General features: G+C 36.4%; 1 protein-coding gene across 2 annotated transcripts in view; it reads right to left on the bottom strand.

Moving 5' to 3' along the window:
• Positions 1 to 22,090, bottom strand: part of DOCK2 (dedicator of cytokinesis 2) — a 224,275-nt gene that overhangs the window by 44,694 nt on the left and 157,491 nt on the right. For both annotated transcript variants that reach the window (XM_068959212.1, XM_068959214.1), the window contains 4 exons: positions 21,833 to 21,911; positions 8,372 to 8,472; positions 8,210 to 8,268; positions 5,421 to 5,569 (listed from right to left, as the gene is read on the bottom strand). In XM_068959212.1, the coding sequence (XP_068815313.1) occupies positions 5,421 to 5,569; positions 8,210 to 8,268; positions 8,372 to 8,472; positions 21,833 to 21,911 (388 nt within the window). The remainder of the gene's footprint in view (positions 1 to 5,420; positions 5,570 to 8,209; positions 8,269 to 8,371; positions 8,473 to 21,832; positions 21,912 to 22,090) is intronic.

Below are 22,090 nucleotides of genomic sequence, written 5' to 3'. Positions count from 1 at the left end.
ACCATCAGAAAATGAGAATTTTGTAATGCCAACACATTTGAAATATTTTCTAACACAGCTGTGCTTGTCCTCTTTATGCAGTCTCAATACTTCCGAATCCCTCCTCCCCATTTCTACTAAAGTCTTTGAACAGCATAAGAATAAATTATTCAGATGTAGCAAGTATATACTGATTTTTTTGTTTCTAATTATTTCTGTATGTTTCATATTCTTTTAAATAGTATGTGGTGAGGCAGCAGAAAAACTGCTCATTTGTGTTATCTGTCCTGTTGTCCTATGAGTCAATTAGAGCCACACTAAAAATGAAAGCTTCTTCATGCCCTGGGAGTAAGTGCACAAGTTCAGGTGGGCAATTTCTTCTAAAGATGCAGCACTGGAAAGACAAGAGCAGGAGAAGCATGCAGAAGAGTTCAGATTAGAAGACATTTGAGAGAAGCAGTGAGCTTGTTTGAAGCTTCAAGCGTTAGACATGTCCCTGGGGGCAGAACAAGAAAATGCATATTCTAACCAAATCCAGAGTTTTAGGTCAAAAATATTATGTGCTCGCTTCCAGAGCAAATCTATTCACTGCAGAATTCCTCAGCTTTCCTTCTCCCGCAGCAACGAGCACACTCCCATACTGACACAGGAAAACTGTTCTAGAGCACGACCACTCAACTAGTAACCATCAAAGCAACAGCCAGATGCAGTGCGGCCAGCCCCAGGTCTGCTGGGCCACCTTGATGCTGCAAATTGCTCTTGGGAAGAAGACTGAAACAGCGTGTTGTTACTTCTCTCAAAGAGTGCCAAGCAAGAGGGAACGTTATTTTTTTCTGAGAGCCCACAAACATTTTTGGTTTGTTAGAAGTACTATACAAACGCACTGCGATTCAGAACAATTCTTTGCCCTCTGTGTTACTTGTCAGTTTTGCTGCTCTAGTATTAGCTCTTGCTCTGCAATTAGAAACCAAATTACAGACTGCCAATGGAACAGTACATACTATACCAATACTAGAAAATAAAGAGCTTTCATTGAAATGTAGCGGCGGTACTGAGAAACAGCACAGGAAGAAAATTACTCTTTCTGGACCAGGCTAAAAAGAAGCTTAAAGGGCTCAGAATTCATCTTTTTTTAGTGTGTCTAAGATAGGTATGCAGTGGTTTCAGGATAAGGCGATATTAAACAAAAACATCCAGTCTAATCATTTTGTAGACAGAAACCTGTGAATGCTGTGCATCTACCTCTTAAATCCTTCCTAGTACTTACTCAGCAGGTAGGGAATTGATTACTTAATGAGAGAGGCAATAATTTCACAGATGCTAGATCTGAACAAAAAACTCTTTCTAAGCATCTTTCCTGCAGGTTCTCAACAAGCTGCAAAAAACGCTCGTTGCTTGAACCAAAATAAATAAAAGAGCTGTCAGGAATCAAAAGAAAGTTTTAATGTCTTTGTGCTAAAATTCAGCCCTAGTAAGGATAATTCCTCTACTAACTTCAATAGAGTGTGTCTGACTGTATTTGGCATGAATTTGGCTTTTGAAACTGGCTGCTTATCTAATTAATAGACCACAAAAGTGTCCACACTTTTGAATATAGTTTAGTACCAATCACGTTTTTTCCACATGAATTTGTCTGAAGCACCAAGTTATATAAACTGAACTAAACTTTGTTTTTGCTAATGAGGTGATTTCACATGCCTCTAAAATCCTTCAGTATAATAAAATTCCAAGAGAACGAAATACGAGAGTACGAAATAGGTATTTTCAGCAAGGAGCCTGCTGAGAACACTTGCATTCACTCATTTAGTGACCTTTCACAGCTCTTAGCTCAGAAAGACACATTGTTCCAACAGCTTCACAAAGAGTAAACATCTCCCCTCTAAGTCCCATCAAGAGCCGGGCAAGCCCAAGGACACACCATCGGTCAGTACTATCTGCTCTTTTCAACAGCTGCCAGGAAGGAAAGTAATTGTAGAATATTTCCACAGATGGCTTCAGCAGTGGAGGGAACCAATGAGAGATATTAAACTCAATACTCCAAATATGAACAGGAAGTTTTATTGGGACAGAAATATGAATACAGGTGAATTAATCTTCTCTAAGCTAAAGTTAAATCTTTAATCTATGTTTATTTCAATAATATTTTCATTTACTCTGCAAAGAGCTAATCTGTTTTTGCTTTTTAAAGATTTTTTTTTAAAGTAAACTTTTTTCTAGCTTTTCACCTCACATTAGCAGTTACAGCAAAAACTGCTAGTTTGCTTGATGATATGCCCTGCATTGGGAAGTCTTGATAAAATATACAGCCTGATCTTTCAGGGAAAGATGGCTTATCAGTATTTGAAGAACGGGATTCTTTTAACATCATGCGCCTGAAAGATAGGCAACTTGCTTCCCGTTATACCTGAAGGAGAAGTAGATATATGTGCTGGAATAACCACAGACACCTAACAGAAGTGGAATAAACTGCCTTTCTGAGGTTTCTAGCTCTCTGAGCTAATGACAGACAGAGCTTTAATGGTTAAAATTTGTAGATAATAATGCCTTCCTCCCTACTTCTTTAGACAGACTTACAATTATAAGTTTCTATAAAACTTCTTCTGGGCAAATGAAAGTTTCATGCATAAAGTAAAATGAAGGATCACAAAGAAAATGCATATATCATAGACCTATGTACATATTTGTATATATTCCACTATATGAAGTATGTACGTAAATAGTATGTCATTCTTTGGATAACCCCAGGTAGAATTTGGTTTTCTCCAGGATTAGTTATAATTTCCTAGAAATAGCTAGGTAATTTTCCTGTTTGAAAAAATTAAATAACCTTTATATACTTACCTCACTTGATGTACACTTTTTAAAAGGAGTCAGGTGAATAAAAGCACATATACTGCATATAACAGAGCAGGACACAGACTCCTGAGCTAGCACCAACCCAATACACATGTCCACCCAGAGCAGGGCACTGCCAGGCAGACATCTCAGTACTCTACCCCACCAAGCCAACGAAACCAGCCTTTTGGGGAAAGCTTATTAACTGATGTGTCAAGTACCAGACGAGAGCTCTGGCTTCACTGCCAGTACAGGCTCTGTATGTGATTCAGATGTCTCTGTATGTGCTCTTTTTCCTCTCTCCCCCCTTCTTATTAGAAGGCAATTAAAAAAAAATCAATATAATTATGTTTTAGTTGAATATCAATGAGATCTAGACTCCTGAGTGCCTAAGGCAGTCTTGAAATGAAACTATCATTCTCAAAATTTTATACTAAAGCTTTAATAAAATATCATAATATAAAATGCCAACTTCTATTTCAAAACTGTCCACTGGTAAAACCTAGAGTTTACAGCTGTGTATCAAATCATTTTGCATTCATATTCTTTCCCTTTTCTAAATGAAATAGTAACAATTTTAAGTAATAAAACTCAATGCACCTTTCCTTTAAAAGTTAAAAAAAAAAAATTACCAGAATTGCCAAACTTACAAAAGTAATTTTGAGAAATTTATCTTAATTACTGCATCCATATGAATGGAGAGAGGAAACACAATTCTTGATCAGTAAGTGATTTTAATTTCTGAAGTAGAACGATTAGAAGCCATTAACATACGCCTGCTAAATTACTAAACTAGCGCAAACTGATAAAAACCATTAACTATTATTCTTAAGCTGCAATAAATTCCATGCTCCCATTCTTCAGCAGTTAAAAAATATCACCTGAAGCTTATTTATATAAGCATAAGAAGTGATTTAAGGGTCACCTAAGCGTCTAGCATCTTCTAGGCTCTTAAGCTGGTGCCCTTGTTAATCAGTTAGTTTGATGAGTTTCCAGGCTTTTGGTCTGTACAGATCTGTGTGTCTCTCCCAAGAGATGAAGTATAAACCAAGAGCAGGAAAACACTTTTAAGAAGGTAAATATAGGGCTATTAGGACATGGAGGGAACAGATGCACAGAAGCAAAGTAGTTTTTAATCTTGGCCTTAAACCAAAAGCCTTGTGCTAAAATACAGAGCAAAATGGAAATTTCATCTGCCCGTCTGCTCTGCACTTAGTTGACCCAAAAATTCCCCATATGACTTAAAGCATTAAACATAGCTGAGTATAAAAGAGCGATAAAGTAATATTTACATATACTTTCCTAAGAATCTCTAAAAATATGACTTTTTCGTTTGTCATTTACTGCTACACAGATTGTTCTGAATTATTTATTCGGGTAAACACAGTGCTTACATCTCCAAGTTAAAATCTACTGTGAAAGGCACTGTATAAACACAAAACAAGGTAAGTATACGCCCCAAAGAGCCTGCAGAGAATGGCAGAGTTAAACAGAAAAGGACAGATGCTGAATGCCCCCCCCCCCCCCACAGTAACAGCCGTCTGGAGATCTAGATCGTATTACCAAGTGCCCTATACCATGAACTATGCTCATTTACCATTCAGGAGTTTCAGACTTAGAGTACAACCGTCAGCTTTTTTTTTTTTTTTTTTTTTTTTTGAGAGCGAGAGAGAGAGAGAGAGAAAAGATTTCCAGCTGGAAAATAAGGCTTAACCAATAGTGACACCAAAGTCTATTTTCCAATATACCTTTTTAAAGTAAAATATTCATTTTCCCAACTAAAGTTGCAATATTACTGATTTACAGATTTTATTCTCAAATTCTTTCCAGTTAGTAAATTGTAAAAAACAAACAAAAAAAACCCCTCCCTCGCTATGCTTTTTACTTTATGCCTTTTTAAATGAAAGGAGGGATAAATATAATAACTAGAACACAAAATATTTTAATGTGAAAATATGTAATTTAAAATTTGTGATTTAAAAACCTTTTCCTCTTCAAAATTTCAGTAAAAAAAATTTTGGACTGTCAATTTTCCACAGGGGCTATTTTTCACAAAATTAATATGGAGAAAAGCTAAAGTTTTCTAAAAAAATCTAATAATATGCAATTGGTTTCAAACTGCAACTTATGTCAGATATGCTGTTTTAAAAATTTGAAGTTATAGCGTCTCAAGATCTGTATCACAAAGGGGAATCATACAAAAAATTAGATCAGAAATGACTTGGGAGGTCGTTTAATCCCAACCCTTATCTAACCCAGGATGGACTTCAATGTCGCATCTGGTTGCTCAGGACCTTGTCCAGTCATATGCTGAGCATCTCTAAGGAGCAAGATTCTGCAACCTCTCTGGGCCCCTATTCCAGTGCTTTACTGCTGTCGTTATGAAGAACATTTTAGTTAAGTCCAATTAGATCACCTTGGAGAGCCGACACTCACTTGAACAGCTCATTTCAGTTTTTGTAAGCAGAAAACCTCACGCTACATATATTTACCAAAAATAAACTCATTACATGACATCTTAATGAGTTTTCACATAAAGTATGATTTTTTTGATTATATTTTCACAATGCTACTATTAAACAGTTTCTACAAAACTTTTTTATTACCTTTTTGAATTCTCCTGTCCTTTGATATTCACATAGCATCATGTCAAAGAAGATTGGGATTGTAGCTTTTCGTAGTTCAACTTCTGGAATAAGAGTCATTTCCAAGATGGGCCCAACCATCCCCGGAATAAAGCAAATTTTATTCTGTCCTAAAACAGAATGGCAAATTGGGTATTTCAAAGGAGAGAACAGAAAATACAATTTTGTTAGGAAATGACTTGGGATATGCAGCCATTTGAAACAATGTTATGACCATCTACATTAACAGCCACAGTTAGTCACTTCTCTCTATTTGTTCTCAAAAGCAGAAAGTGCATTACTCAATATTGTCTAATTCCAAGATGCTAGAATTCAGTACCAGAAATAAGCACGAATGCCAGCTGCCTGAATTGACATTTTCAGGGAATCTTCCAGTTTTTCAGCTTTTGACATTTCCTTACAAATGCCTGCAAGTGGAAAGTAATCAAAACACTAAGAACCCCTCAAACTGTATCCATAGGAAAGAACCATATGGTATGTTCCCCTTTTTAGGCTAAAGGGGTAAAAAACTACCTGTTTTCATTCCTGAATAACATCAAACATTGCAACCAATAATAGAAGTACTATCTGCACAGCTCAACTCCTAAAACCACCCAAAATTCTCTTGCAGCACAGCAATAATGCCATGTGCCAAAGAACCTCCAAATCTGCAGTCATGGTGTAAGATGAACATGAAGAATTGCTATAATAAATGTAGTACAGAAACAAAGAAAAATACCTCAGCTGGGTTTGATGTGTTCTTCAAATGGTGCTTGCTTCTTTTTTTTTTGGGGGGGGGGAGGGGGGAGGAGTATTTGCCACGTGGATCAGATCATTACTCTATCAAATCCAGTGACCTACCTCAGAAAAGTCAAAACTTTCTGAACCTTCTACAGAGGTTCTCAAATCTTTTTTTCTCCTAAGCAAGCCTTGTGTAACAGTAGTAAAAAAGAGAAATCTCCAGCTAAACAATAGCAATATCTACTGCTTGACCAAGAGGCTAATCTCACACTTGCCTTAAACCAAAAAAATCCTTAGCACACAACTTTCTTTAAAAAAGGCTCTTTTGAAAGTCTATCCTGTCATCAGCAACTGTTATTCCCATTTCAGGGATCAAGGGCAAAACCTCCTGAAATACTGCAATTATTGCAATGGACAAATGAAGATAATTTGCCTCAGAGAGTCAGGTAATTTATAAACTGAAATGCACTGTAAGTGGAGGTCACAGTATGAGATCCTTTGACATGTATTTGCCTGTTTGAATCTTGCTGTAAATATATATCCTCCATATGTGGTTTATACCTGAAACAGTGTATTGCTTTTCAGAATGCAGATTCCTTTTTGTTAAAGATATAGTAGGAGCTTGAAAATTACAGAAAATAAGTGGAAAGGGCACTTATTATTAAATGAGAATTATGGCATGTTTAAGTTTGAAATATTTTTCAATCTGCAGGCTCCTATTTTTCCAGTGGATACATAGACCAAATTTATTTAAATAAAGTAATAATGCATTTGTGACATTAGAAAAGAAATAATGCTTTGGTCTTCAGTAATAACCTAGACAAAATTGTCAAAATGCTTTAAAATTTCAGATCTTTCTTTTACTTTTCATAATACCTAATGAGCTTCTGATTACAACCTTCTGCTGGTAAAACCTATTTAAAAATGTTACTCCTTTTTTTATGTTAATAAACAAAATATCATATCCGCTCAGCCAGCTTTTTGTTGACTATTTACATAAGCACTGAACTGATTTGTTAGTGACAAAACAATTTCAGTTTAATTCAAGTACATCAAAATTCTGGATACTGTGTGTATATTCTGGCTAAAATTTTAATAGCGCTAAAAATATTTCCATTACTGAAAAAATGCTTTTCTACTGCATACACTGAGAACATTTCACATTGTTCTTACAAGATCAACTTCTGATACACAGCTTCTGATTCCGTGATTCTCTGATTTCTCAGATTACGTGAGTTTCTCTGGAAGAAATGACTGCACTTTAGTTCAGTTGGCACAGTGACCAACTCAGAAAAAAGAAAGGTTATTTGCTTATGCTTAGCACTCCATTGAATTGTCACATAAGATCCAGACCAGAATTGGCTTGTGGTAAAGAGACCGGAAGAGCAGACAAAACTTTTGTAAAAGCTTATGTCTTTTCGCTGTTAATACTCTGATGAAATCTAGTCTTGTCATAATGAGTTGTCTGAAATTTGACATTCAGCTTGTATTTTAAAGTATAATCATAGGTATCATCACAATTATCTGCATCTCATATTTCAAAAAAAATTGTGTATTTTTTCATAAGACAATACATTATTGTTGCATCTATTCCAAACTCTTAAAGAAGCAGCTGAAAAACATAGCTGCACACAAACTGTAAAAACATTAATAATCTCATTTTGGAATTTAAATCCAAAGAGAATCCAACTCTGAGTCTACCAATTTCTGGATTGTAGAAACAGACTGAACAGAAACCTTCTTAGGGAAGATTTATCTGGTTCTCAATTGCAGCAAAAGGATGTTTCTGAAATCTTCTGAGTTCAACCATCTTTGTCTGAAATGTGAGAGAACTTTGCAAGTTCCCTTTGAAATAAAAAAATAGGCAGCAGTCATACAATGTTTCATGTCACTTGCGAGCTTAGCAAGCGCTTAGCAAGAGCTCATCTTAGGGTCAAATATTTTAAAAAGCAGGTTACATCAGATTTTTTTCAGTGAAACAAGATATATGCTATGGATTCAGTGGCAACTAAGTTCATGTATTTACTCACCAAGTTTGTACCACATGTCACGGATAGAAAAGCCAATTAAACGTCTCATATCTCCGTATCTATAAAGAAGGAAAGAAAAAAAAGGGTTTCCTTATCATTATCGGTACCCTCATTTTACTGCAAAATTAAATTATATAAGCTAAAGTATACGTTTTCGCTTACTTGTTCTGGATCTTGCTGTATTTTGCATGGGAAAAATTTTCTAGTTGTAGTGAATCTTGGGTAATAAAAGCCACGGCCAAATGAAAATAGTTGTTCCACAGCTGTAAATTGAATATAAGGAAGTTATAATGTTTTAGAGCAAAGCAGGAGTAATATTAAACCATGTATAATGGTGAATAATTTATGAAGCCAAATGATGCAAGCAATATGAGATTCTTATATTATGCAAAGATATACATCATTAGTATTTTGCAATTAGCAGAAAAGCAAGAGAGATGAATTTTAATAACCACTGGTATGCACTTGCTCTGAATAACACAGCATCTGAATAAATATTGCTAAAAAAGATTCATATGAGATTCAATAGCTAACAACATTAATAAACCATAGCAGGACTAGTGAAATACAGCACACGCCAGTGAATCTTAACAGTGTGGAGCTAAAGGCATCCAACGTAATTACACTGTATTCGAGAGCCTCTTCAAAAGGCATAGACCATCTTCTCTTTGGGTTCTAACTTAACAACAGATTTGAGTGAAACCCTAATTTATTTCAGTAAGAGCTCTCTACATTAAAAAAGGACAAAATAGAGTCTCGAATAACTAGTACCGAGTCATGTACTTGAACTGAGAGAATCACTCTTACATTTACAGTGCATAATGCTTTGTTTCTGAAAACAGATTACTTGTTCTCCAGAAAATCAAAATTAAATTTTTCTCGCTTACATGCTAGAGATCTGAAGGAAAACAGAAACTGCACATTCATGGAGACACATGTTTTCACATTTGGTCCATGGATGATTATTCAAGAACAGCTGAAGAAAATACTATTTTCAAAAGCTTCTAAACAGTCAGTAATTGTTTTAGACGTTTCTTTTAAAAACTTATCTGTACCTAAAAATATGCATTACAGTATTATCAAGACAGCAGAAAAGCAAGAGTAAATGTATTTGATAGTAATTTAAAGTATGAAAACAAAACAAATTACAGAGCTATTAATTCTGCATGGTGAATTCCCAGTCATAGGTTGGGGAATGTGCACTAAATGCTGCAAAAATGTAACCTCTCCTGTCACTTCAGCTTGTCGACACTTCAGCATAAGTGACCTCTCTCCACTAAAACGTGGAAAACTCTCTTGTGCAGAAATAACCATGAAGAACAGATACCAACACCCAAAACACACACACACAAAGAATACAGCCATTTCCTACACTAAATGAAATTCTCAGACATCGTCTTTAATGTCAAAAAGCTCCTGCATTTAATTTATTCCTTCTGTTAGAAGGACAAGGCTTTAATAAAGCTCTTCTTAACAGACTTTGCTTACTCAGAAGCCCTTAGGAGGGCTGTTTCTGTCCTTAAGTATTTATAGTCCAGAGAGCGCAGTTATCCCTGGTGCAGATCCATTGACTCAAGCACCATTGCACTAGAGACTTTTATTACTCTGCTATGTTTTACACCTTTCAGAGATGGTCTGAATTCATCCAAACCATTCACAACTTTATTAGAAACTACATTTGAATATTAGTGCTACTAAGGCAACATCTTTTTTTCTAATAAAAACATTAAAATTATGCTCATATCTAATTTTTTACATTTTAAAGTAGTGTACATACTAGCTCAGGGCATTTTTCCCACACAATAAAAGCTACTGGTGCTCCAGAGGGCCTGTTTTTCCTCTCATCAAAAGTTACAAAACATCAATTTGACCAATTTAGAGTTTTTGATCTGAGAAGCTGTATTTGCCAATATAGAGGAAATACACTTTGCATAGGTCATTTATACCAGTAAAACGGAAAACTTCTCAGATCAATCCTGCTTAGGAGGAGAAAAATGAAGCCTTATAACTATGGTTAATAGTCTATTTATTCATGTAATAATTCCAAGTTTAATGCTACTTCTGTCAGAGGCACACCATAAATATCCTCTCTCAATATCCTTATTTATAAAATACATTTCCTTTTTTCCACAGAGCAGTCTATGATGGCTGAAGAAACAGGATACTTTGCATTTCAATACTACACTCCAGTCAAGGACTTGCAAGCTTTTAAGCGCCAGAACTAGGCTCACAACCCTGTGAGGCACAGCAGTCTCAACTGTTTAAAAAAAAAAAAAAAAAAGGGGGGGGGGCACATGCAGGTAGAAACAGATAAAACATGCAAATAACATGCTGTTGAGGTCAGCTTTGTTTTCTCTTAAGTCCGCACTAACATTCCAATATGTTTTGCATTTGCGCATCAAACTGCCTAGCACGTGGTGGGGCTGAAGTGAAGTAGCACAGCTACAGGAGAGGATCTGAGCTCACGTCCTGAGACTGGGTACTTGCCATTTGCTCCTTGTTGACATGAACTCCAGTGCTGAGCTGCTGGCTGGGGACAGAGCGCTCAGAGAAGCGGCTAGAGCTGAGAAGTGACCACTTCCTACAATTAGCTATCAGCTGTTCAGCTGCACTTCAAAACAAGGAGACTGTATTGGCTGAGCATGACAACCACACATACTCAGAACCATGTTAATGAATTGAATTCAGCTGCAAAATTTGCATGCTGTGTTTCTATAAGTCTTTTAAGCTCCTTTAGATCTGACAGCACCCCTGTGTATATAAGAGCTAAATTTACATAAAGGAGGAAGATTTTGGATTCCATTTTTATCAGAACACACACGGTGCCTTCCCACTAAAAATGTGGCAGTTGACATATTGGAAAGTTTATAAATAATACATAATAAGAAACTCTGCATCAGCTCATAAGGAAGAGGAGATCTGGATGATATTATCAGTATAGCTACCAAAAGTAAAGATTACAGCAGAACATTATGTTCTTTCCCTCCTCGTACAAACCTGCAAAACCAGTGGCTCTTTTACATCATTTCTAATGCCTACTTTTTACCTATCACTTTCTCTATGGATGTCTTTGTTGGATTCTTCTTGATTAAGCGTAAAAAACATGAAAGAGACGTTCTTTGGAAGGCTTAAGTGAAAGAAGCATTAAAAACAATGGCAAATAGGTCGGTGTGTTCAAATAGAGGGTGCAAATGACTTAGCTTAGTAAAAAGGGCATTTAGATTAAAGTTTTTGAGTTACTGACAAAAATTATAACACTAAAAGTACTCTAACATTTCACCAATATCTAAAAGATTAGATAGCAATTTTGTTTAAACTTTATTGGGGAATACTGGGGAAAAGGCAAGCTCAGCCCTTTGAGATCAGCAGACATAATATATTTCAAACAAATACTGGGTTCATTACGTCATGTTGTAGAAAAATAGCACTTTTAATTCTCCATGTGTGCATAATAGCAAAATGCATGTAGACATAGTTGCTGAGTTAGGTTAGCTAGAAATAACCTTTCAAAATTGTGAATTATGTTTACAAGAAATGTTCAATTGACTCCCCAGGACATATGGAACGTTTTTAGCATGTGATAAATTTTATCCCAGTTATTTTACCTCTTTCACATACTGAAATACATTTTTCCATCAATTAAAATGAAATATTTCACAATAAATATCTGTTTTGACTATCTTTAGCTAGCCTTTCGAGTACAAACAAGTTCAAACTAGTGAATACTAGACCAACTTGTCTTGTAAATAAATAGCCTAAAAATGTGTTTCTGGATTGATCACAAATACTGAAATTCAATCATCACTTTTTCTCAGATGCTTCTGTCAAGATATATCACTACAGATTTTGTATTTTGATCAAACGGATATGCTGCTCAAAGAAAAGTTAAAAAAATTAGTATACTGATTTGTTTGGCCTTGTATGAAATTTATTTTGCATTCTCTTTTAAAATATTGCACTAGAAAAACAGAGCTATAAGTAAAGCATGGTGTACGCTAAAACTCAAAATAACTCACCAACTGATAAACGTTAAAACTTTAAAGTAGGCATTCAAGTAAAATAGTTGCAAAAAACCCTTCTACTCCAAATGCTTGAAAATATTATAGGAAAAGGCTGAAAGGCATGCAATGAGAAGCAATTGCATAAATTGTTTAGGTTAAAGCGGCCTTTATAAGAATCCCCTAAAATAACTTGTCTATGAAAATTTTATAGCCTTCTTTTAATAGTTTAGTAGGTAGTATTACTGAAAATAATTATTCAACTGGTGATTAATATAAAATATAGTGAAAATAATTTGTTACATAATGTACTGTAACCACACAATCTATCTATATACACCACTGCTTTCCTCCTTATTCAGTATTAGAGGGACTTGCGTGTTGTTGAAAATACATACATCTACATCTGTGTTACAAAACATTCCAAATCCCTGAAATAAGGAACTCCCAAGTCCAGTAAAAATAAGCTTCATGTATGCCAAATATTCCAGAATTTATATTCCGTGTATTTCCTTTCATCCTGAACAATGAGCCTAACGTCCAAAAAATTTGCAGAGGACCATCAAAAGATCAACTGCTTACCATAGGTCGCTACAGGAAAACCCAGCAACATGTTGGTAGAAGGGTCAAAGAGAAAGTTAAACTCCTAAGCTTGAGAAATTTTCAAAAGTACAATATGATATATAAAAAAAAATAAACAAAATATAAGATTTCTAACATAGCTAGCATAACTAATACAGCTACCTAAATTTTCTAATGGTTGCTAGAATGAAGTAATCACTACATATTAACTTCTGCATCAACCATTTCTTAGGGTTTTTTGTAATGTCCATGACTACCATATATACATTTGTATACTATAACACGTATTTTCCCAGTATATTTGTAATGCAGTGAAGCTTTTGATTTTGAGGTTTCTAACTGAAGTTGTGCAATGGTGATAGCGATGCTAAAACACAGGTTTCGTTAATGTTAACTTACTTACAACAGTGCCCAGTACATGCAAGAAACATGGGAAAAAGGACAAAAAATAAGCATATATTTTTTAAATGAGACGCTGACGTTATAATGGAATGGGTCTATGTCTTTTGTAATAAAATTCTGTGGCAGAACTATAGATGATGAATATGAAATTGTAATTGCTATAACAGTACAGATTTATAGGTATAATCCTTTCTACAGTCCTGTAAAAACACTGCTAATGACAGTAAAGGGAAGGAGGGACCAGGAATCAATAGCACTGTATTTTGCTAAATAGAAACTTTGTGATAGCTATGCCCAGGAATACAACAGCAAAATGGACTCTACTGGTTCAGCTTTCCCTGCCCCTAATATGTCAGAAGCTGTCATTTCCAATCAGGAACATAACTAAAGGAATGCTGCACAAGAAAGTCATTTCAAGGAACTAAGCGGAGGTAAGGGTGCCAATGGATGCTGACTGCATTGCAGTGCTGTTGTGTTTTGACACTGAATGGAAATACTTACTACACAGAACTAGACTCCTCCTAAAATCAAAGCTGATGGAGCCATGAGTTGATAGCGATGTCAGACCAGAGCATGGGAATGCTCTGTTCTTCTACTCCAAGGTAACACCTACCTTGCTACTAAGAGAAAAAAAGTTCTTATAGAAGGTCTACATAGCTCCAGTTCTATTAAAGTACATGTGCACACAGGCAAACGTAACTAAGAATGTAAGATGAAGCATAAGCATTAAATATTGCTATTTTAATGTTGCTGAAAGACCAACTCACGTTTTTCCTACACTAAATAAAATCAAGAGGAAAAAACCCACGACTTGCAAGTTGAAAAAGAAATTTCTACAAGACTAAGCTAAATCAAACCAAACAACCTATTCTTTCCTTGTTTTGCATTCAGAAAAATACAGAAATTGATGACAGTTAAGACGTGTCTGGTAACTAGAAAAGTCATTTAATTATTATATTTCTATACAACAATAACCAAAGTATTAATTCATATGTAAATTGACTTTTTTATTTAATACTGTCGTCTCTTCAGCCACATGGTCAGGTGATTTTCTACTTCGAAATTAAAGTACTGTCAAATATTTACTTTCTTAAAAAATTTTGTGAATCACAAATAACTGACAAATCAACTAGCTGGATGCTCCTTAGTACAAAATAGAAACCAGCTGAGAAATAACATACTTTTCTTTGGTAAAGGTATTTGGACTGCTTGTGGAAAGCCACAACATCCCCTGATTAACCACGTACTTGAGCATCCTGGAGAATATCCTTAAGGTATCGCTATAATCTTTAGTCTGGAAACACAGAAGTCTTCAATCAAACACAATTAGCATATTTTGATGGAATAAGATTGTTACAATTACTATGAAAGGTAAAATCTGTCAAAATTTGGAAATTAAACAAGAAGCATACTGAATAGTCCCAGAATTGTCTCATTTATTTTAAATGAAATATGCATCTCAAACATATGCTTTTTGAGCTTACCATGAATATGTATGTTGCATAAGTACAGAACAAAGCATAAAGCTTTGGTTATTATCCAACCCAAGAAACCAGACTGACTTTCAGGGCAGTTTTATCAAAATACAATCTGCTTTTTTTGTTTGTTTGTTTGTTTTTGTTAGTTGACTTCTGAAGAACCCCTCCCAACTCATCAGTATTTATCCTGACTCCAAAATTCACACACTTTTGTGGAAAGGGCACAGTGGCATGTCTGTTTTGCTATCCTGCAAAAGCTTAACTGCAGAACAGTGATTTGGACAGGTTTTCTTAACTCCATATTCTACATTGTCACCTCCTTGAAAAACTGTCATTTAATATCAAACAACAAAAATGGTAACGTTGGAATCACCTTTAAAATAACATGTTGAACACATCTGAAATCACCTGCAACGGCTGTATTTACAAAAGGATTTTTAATTTGCTAGCGGAAGCTGACAGTCAGAATGAAAAAGAATGACTTTCTACTCCCTCCCCACTCTGAAAAAACAGAGAGATAAATCCTCTTTACAATTAAATAACATTAGCTTAACAGGTGATCACCAATATCTGGTAAGTAATGGGGATATTAGGTGGCTGACAAGATAGTTTGGCATTCTATGAAGAGGATTCCTACAAACAAGCTGGTGTTTTTCAACTATAACCCCTCTGAGCTGCACGAAAATGACAGCTTACATGGTATTTATCTTTAGGAAACAAACTAATCCTGGGGTCTTAGTCAATATTTCACTTCCCTCCATCTGCTTGCATTTACACCACAGTATCTTGGCGACACACTCTAGACAAGAACTGTCTTTCAGTCAAGGTTTACTACTGCTAGAACTTTTTCCTCCTAATATGAAAGAAAGTAGTCCAAATACACAAATAGAGAGATAAGAGAAAGGATAGCTAAGTAAGCAGTAAGTTATACGTGATCTTGAACACGAAGAATTTATAGTTGCGTACATGACCCACAACAAAAGGACGTGAACAAGAGAGGTGCGATCCAAAAATCTGTGAATATACATTACCAGAGAAGAAATTTATTTGCAAGACAACTGTGTTAAATTTATTTGCCCTTGATATTCAGCTTGGAGATAAAACAACATAATTAAAAAGTTACTTTCTAAAATGTATGTAGAAAAGAAAGAAGCAAAAACTCAGACTACAATGAACATTCTATTGAAGAGAGCGTTCAATCACTGAAAGCAATGGGCAATACAGCAACGGAATAGATGAAAACGGAAACAATGTTGTTTTTTTATCAATCTTGCAACTGCCACTATGGCCTGCCTCTCAGCATCATCATCTGCTGCTGCTCATTGGGCTATATGATTTCATGCTGCAAAAAGCCAGACATAACACACGTAATAGTACTGGCAAAAGACGGGTTTTGAGAAATGAACAGAAAATTCTGTATTCAAGATAGCATTATGTAATTTCCAATCTGGCTTTATATTCGTTTATTAGTTTTATGTAACAAACCTATTTCCTTTGCAGTATAATTCCAAATAAGCTCACAATCAGTGGCTTTGAACTGAATAATATACATTACCCAACAGTTAATACATAGACTAAAATGAATGTTTACATTGACCACAGAATCCTCTAACTGTGATTCATTTTAAAACAATTACCTAAGGGGAAAAAAAGAGGCTAGACCTAATTTAATTCATGATTCCGCCTAAATTACAAGCAATCCCTGATGAAAGCATGCCTGATCTACATGTTATTCTTCCTTGTGGCAGCATGCTTAACAGATACGCAAAAGAAAAGGTAGGTCTGCACAGTCAAATAACTTGCTTGTACTCACATAAAAAGACTTCAGCAGATCTTTCATCCTCTAAGATTTGGTCTGCTTGTATCTGTTTTTTGCAAAGGAAATAGACACCTTAAAAAAAAATCTAGTAGCTGTTTTTCTATGTCTGATCTCACAGATGATTTGCAATTCTGTCTTAAAAAAAGTTATACACTGTTTCTTCAGTATCATGGTTTTTTTCCATATTTGAAGGATGTCTACAAAATCTGGCCATATATTTTAAAGATTTAAAAATACTTTTTCAAGTGTTTAAAACAGTTTGTCATATGACTGCATATCAAAAAAGTGTAATACTGAGAACAAATGTAAGATGACAAGAAAAAAAGTCTAACCTTAGACCTGCCTTCCTGCATCATTTTTGGTATTTTCCTTATATACCTTCAACGTATCTCCTTATACTATGTTAATAAACCAATTCTGAATAAAGTTTCTTCAACAGCTATACTTTTCATAGTTGAAAGCCTTCAATGGCATGATTTAATCTTCAATGACCTTTTTCTCACTGTGAACACAGAATACATTTCTGGAAGGAAACCTGAGAAGTCACCTAATCCAGCTCCATGCCCTAAGGCAAGATCAGCTAAACAACGTCTAACATCTGTCTGTTGAATCAACTCTTTAGAATCCTCACCTCCATCCCTGGAAAGGTGATGGAACAGCTCATTCTGGAGGTCATCTCTAAGCATGTGGAGGACAAGAAGGTGGTCAGGAGTAGTCAGCACGGATTCACCAAGGGGAAATCATGTTTAACCAACCTGATAGCCTTCTATGATGGGACAACTGGCTAGACAGATGAGGAGAGAGCAGTGAATGTCGTCTGCTTGGACTTCAGCAAGGCTTTGGACACTGTCTCCCATCACATCCTCCTAGGCAAGCTCAGGAAGTGCGGGCTGGGTGAGCGGACGGTGAGGTGGATTGAGAGCTGGCTGAATGGCAGGGCTCAGAGGGTTGCGGTCAGTGGCACAGAGTCTTGTTGGAGGCCTGTAGCTAGCAGTGTCCCCCAGGGGTCAGTACTGGGTCTAGTCTTGTTTAACTTATTCATCAGTGGCTTGGATGAAGGGACAGAGTGCCCCCTCTGCAAGTCTGCTGATGATGCAAAGCTGGGAGGAGTGGCTGATACCCTAGAAGGCTGTATTCAGAGGGACCTGGACAGGCTGGAGAGATGGGCGGAGAGGAACCTCCTGAGGTTCAACTAAGGCAAGTGCAGGGTCCTGCACCGGGGGAGGAATAAGCCCAGGCACCAGGACAGGCTGGGGGCTGACCTGCTGGAGAGCAGCTCTGCGGAGAAGGACCTGGGAGTCCTGGTGGACAACAAGTTAAGCATGAGCCAGCAATGTGGCCTTGTGGCCAAGAAGGCCAACGGTCTCCTGGGGTGCATATGGAAGACTGCTTGCCAGCAGGTTGAGGGAGGTGATCCTTCCCCTCTACCCAGCCCTGGTGAGGCTTCATCTGGAGTACCGGATCTAGTTCTGGGCTCCCCAGTACAAGAGAGACGTGGCACTACTGGAGCAAGTCCAGGAAAGGGCTACTAAGACGATGAAGGGACTGGAGCATCTCTCAGACGAGGAGAGGCTGAGGGAGCTGGGCCTGTTCAGCCTGCAGAAAAGAAGGCTCAGGGGGAATCTGATCAATGTGGAGAAGTCTCCGAAGGGAGGGCATCAAGAAGATGGGGTCAGACTCTTCTCAGTGGTGCCCAGTGATAGGACGAGAGGCAACAGGCACAAACTGCAACACAGGAAGTTCTGTCTGAACATGAGGAAAAACTTTTTTACAGTGAGGGTGACAGAGCTCTGGAACAGACTGCCCAGGGAGGTGGTGGAGTCTCCTTCCCTGGAGATATTCAAAAGCCATCTGGACACAATCCTGGGCAACGTGCAATATTTGAAATACGCAGGCATGATGTCAATATATAAATAATGAAGGTTTTTATATGCTTCTGTGAATCCTATTGAAAATCCGGATTTCTGCATATTAAAACTTAATCTTCCAGTTGAACTGCAGTACTGAGCAATGCACATTGATGTATATACACATATATGCATATGTATCCACATTGATGTGTGATCATACAATTTTTCCTCATTTCTACTGTATGCATCTACAAGGTTAAGATTCTATGATTATTGTCAGACCTCAGTCACACTTGCTTCATGTTCTGTCTTTGGTCAATCACAATGAAAATTCACTCCTACCCCGCAACCCCTGTAAGGGTATAAGCTCTGCATCTAATGATTTTTATTATAAGCACAATAACATTCTGGTAAATATTCTGGCACATATGCCTTTTTAGTTACTCCTTCTTACTGTTCTAGACTGTGTTGTATTATGCCACTGAAGAACACCTGCTGCATGTAATCTATAATTCTGGCCTATTTTCTGATAACTCTGTATGCAAAACTGCTGGTATGTAACTAGACACTAGGCTAGTTTTTCCTTCTAATTATCTCATTAAGAACCAGTTATAATTACTCTCAACCCAAACAACATACTGACACTTCCTGACTGACCACTGCCAATGCACTATCTCATATTCTGCATTATGTCCAGTGCTAACAGATTGCAAAATTGCTATCAGCTGAAATGTAAGTCAAGTAGTCTCCCTGTCCTTTCCAGACATTGTGGATAAGGGATCCTAACTGTAGATACATGTCTTTAACTGCAGAACAAAAAAAAAAAGAGAAAATTCTAAATGCAAGTACAATCTGAGATAGCCAGCTTGACAATTCATTACTGCGTCTTTACTTCCGTAGAGTTTCTATTCTTTATAGACGGAGAAGGTATGCATCTGTTTTCTCCATCTCAAGATATTCTATTTCTGTAGTTAAAATTACCTTTTATTAGGGATATTAAAATAGTTGCATCTCTTTTAGCTTTCCATTTCTTATATATAAATGAGACACTGTACTTACTGCACATGCTCAGTAATAAATATGATTTGGACTTTACTCATCCCTTTCTCTTTGAAACAGTAAATCACCAGTACACATACCCCTAACAAGAGACGACTTTGCCTGAAGGCTGCTGCATACTAAATCACCGACCCTTGAATAAACAGTCTTTTGTTTGGGATTTTTTTTTTTCAAATGAGAATCCATTTGTTTCACAGAAACTCCACATGCAATAATTTACTTAAGTTTTAAAATCTGTAGTAGTCACTTATGTAACACAGACACGCTGCATCTTTCAAAAGATACATAAACGTAAATGCACAAACCTTATTACTTATTCATACCAAGTGGAACAGCTGGACATTATTTATAAAACACATCTCAAAAAGCAGATTACAACATCTGTCAGGTTCAGCAACACGGTAAACACATTTAACGTTCAGAATCTTTTCTGTCTTCTGGGAAAAAGCCCAACATAAACAGTTGAGGTTAACCTGCACTCCATAGCATGGGACCGCTTCAGTCCGGGTTTTAGGAAGCATATCCTTGATTCACCCTAATCAATATCTGGCCTAGTGATTACAGCCATGAGACCTACCGGTGTGTATTGTGGCTCCCTTCTTTGAGCTTACGCTCAGCCTCCTCCTGTGGCGGAGGTGAGACCTGATCAAAACGCACGTAGGGTAGGAAGACAGGATAGGCTGCCTCTGCTCCTGAGGAGCAACTTCACATAAATGAACAGATCGAAGGTCATGTTCTTGTCAGTTTGTAGCTCTTAAGAATACAATTGAAAGTTATGATACTTCCAGATTTTCTCCCAGTTCAAAACAACAAAGCAAATATTGTTATTCAACTTCGTAATTTTTCTGTACAAATACATACAAATACAGAAATACAGCTATATGCACAGATTCCAAAGTGGTTTGACATTTTAAATGTATCTTAATGATGTTAAACTTCCATCAGTAGCCAAACATCTGTTTCTTACCCCCTGAAGTATCCACATGATATGTATTTCTAAGTCTCTTGTGAAAACTACAAGGTACCACAATTCTTTAGATGCCATTATACATTTACAATTGAGTTGCTTAGCTTACTTAAAGCCTCCAGATATTTGACAATTCATTAGTAAAAGAACAAGCGTTAGTACAGTCCCTTGAAGTACACATCCTGGTTATGTTTAATAACATTCTGGAACATACAGAAATGCTACAGTAAACTAACCTGAAAATAAAAGTACTGCATTTACACTGCTGCTTTAACATTTGAAAGAGGCAGTGCACAATTTAGTAAAATGCTGATAGATACTCAATCTGTACGGTAGTCTGTGTATTTTTGGTAGCCTCCCCCTTTTTGAAGTCTGCCAAATATATTTTATTTGCTTTTAGAAGGAAAGTAAGCAATAATCAAATGATACAGATATGATAGATTAATTGGCATGCCTGCGAGGAGATCATATCACAAATATTATAGGTCAAAGATTTCAGAGTTTTCAGCAGCAATACGTACTAACAAGAAGAAACTTCTAGTTTATCAGAAGAAACATGTTTTCCTAGGGTTCAAAATCTGAATTAACCTGACATATATCTAAATGTGGAAAGTCACACTTTTTAAAGATAAAAAAGAAGTAATGAGACTTAACCACGGACAAAGGGACAAGCAATACATTCCATTCCTGCAGGCTATTGTACCCAAGTATAAAGTGAATGTTTTATCTGTTCTCATTATTAACTTTGAAACTCTTGCTGTGTACTGCTCTGTTGCTATTTGCGATTGAGGTCCTGATGCTGACAACCAAGAGATCGACACCCAAACAGTTCTTAGCACAGTAAGCCTAAACAAACGTTCACATGCCAGAGAGTACAAACACGCAACACGGACGGAAGATTACTCCTGTAGAACGCAAGATTAACCTTACAATGTACCACCCAAGAAACCAAGGCAGCACTGGCCTGAAGCTGTCTCTGAATTTCATATTTAGCATCAACAGGTTATTAGCTATTGAATAGGTTAGATTATAATCAGAGAGTATTTCTAAACTTACGAGGGATTGACTTTCAACTACAATAATGCAAAGAGTGAAATGGAGCTATTCTTCATGCTACACATTGCTAGCGTGTTTTCTATCTACAGCACAAACCATAACCAGGCAGCATGTGGAGACATACTGCGACTGTAAATTTGTACTTAAATTTTAAATAACTGTTTAATGTGAACACTTTTTCTTATTTTTATCTGAAGTAAGCCAAACATATGGTAAAATGCATGAATGAAAAGTAAAGCTATAAAGAATGATAGTAAGTAAAACAACAAAACCCCAATTTCAAATGACTTCTGAAAGAACAAACAAGTGTACAAATTGAGTGTTTCACCTCATATCAAAGATGACCTGACCCTGCAACACTCAGATCAGTAATCATATGCTAACTGTACTCAGCAAAAGCCTGAATACTTACTTGAACTTCAAAATTCATATTCTCCAGAAATTTCTGGTTCATTGTCTCCGCAAATTTGTTGATGGCTCTCAAAAAAACCCTAAAAAAGAAAAGCAATGATACAACTTGATGCATGTAATCCTTGGGAATCTGTTCCAATCATATGCGGTATTGATGGAAACTCATTTAAATACTCAAACACTGCAAAATGCAAAAGTTTACCCAATCATAAAGACGTTCCGTGCAATAGCATGCTACATATAATACATTATACATCAC

The sequence above is a fragment of the Struthio camelus genome, chromosome 13 (assembly GCF_040807025.1).
Source record: "Struthio camelus isolate bStrCam1 chromosome 13, bStrCam1.hap1, whole genome shotgun sequence".
NCBI classification, from domain to species: Eukaryota; Metazoa; Chordata; class Aves; order Struthioniformes; family Struthionidae; genus Struthio; species Struthio camelus.
Note: the sequence above shows the minus strand (reverse complement) of the source record. Positions and strands in the feature narration are given on the sequence as shown.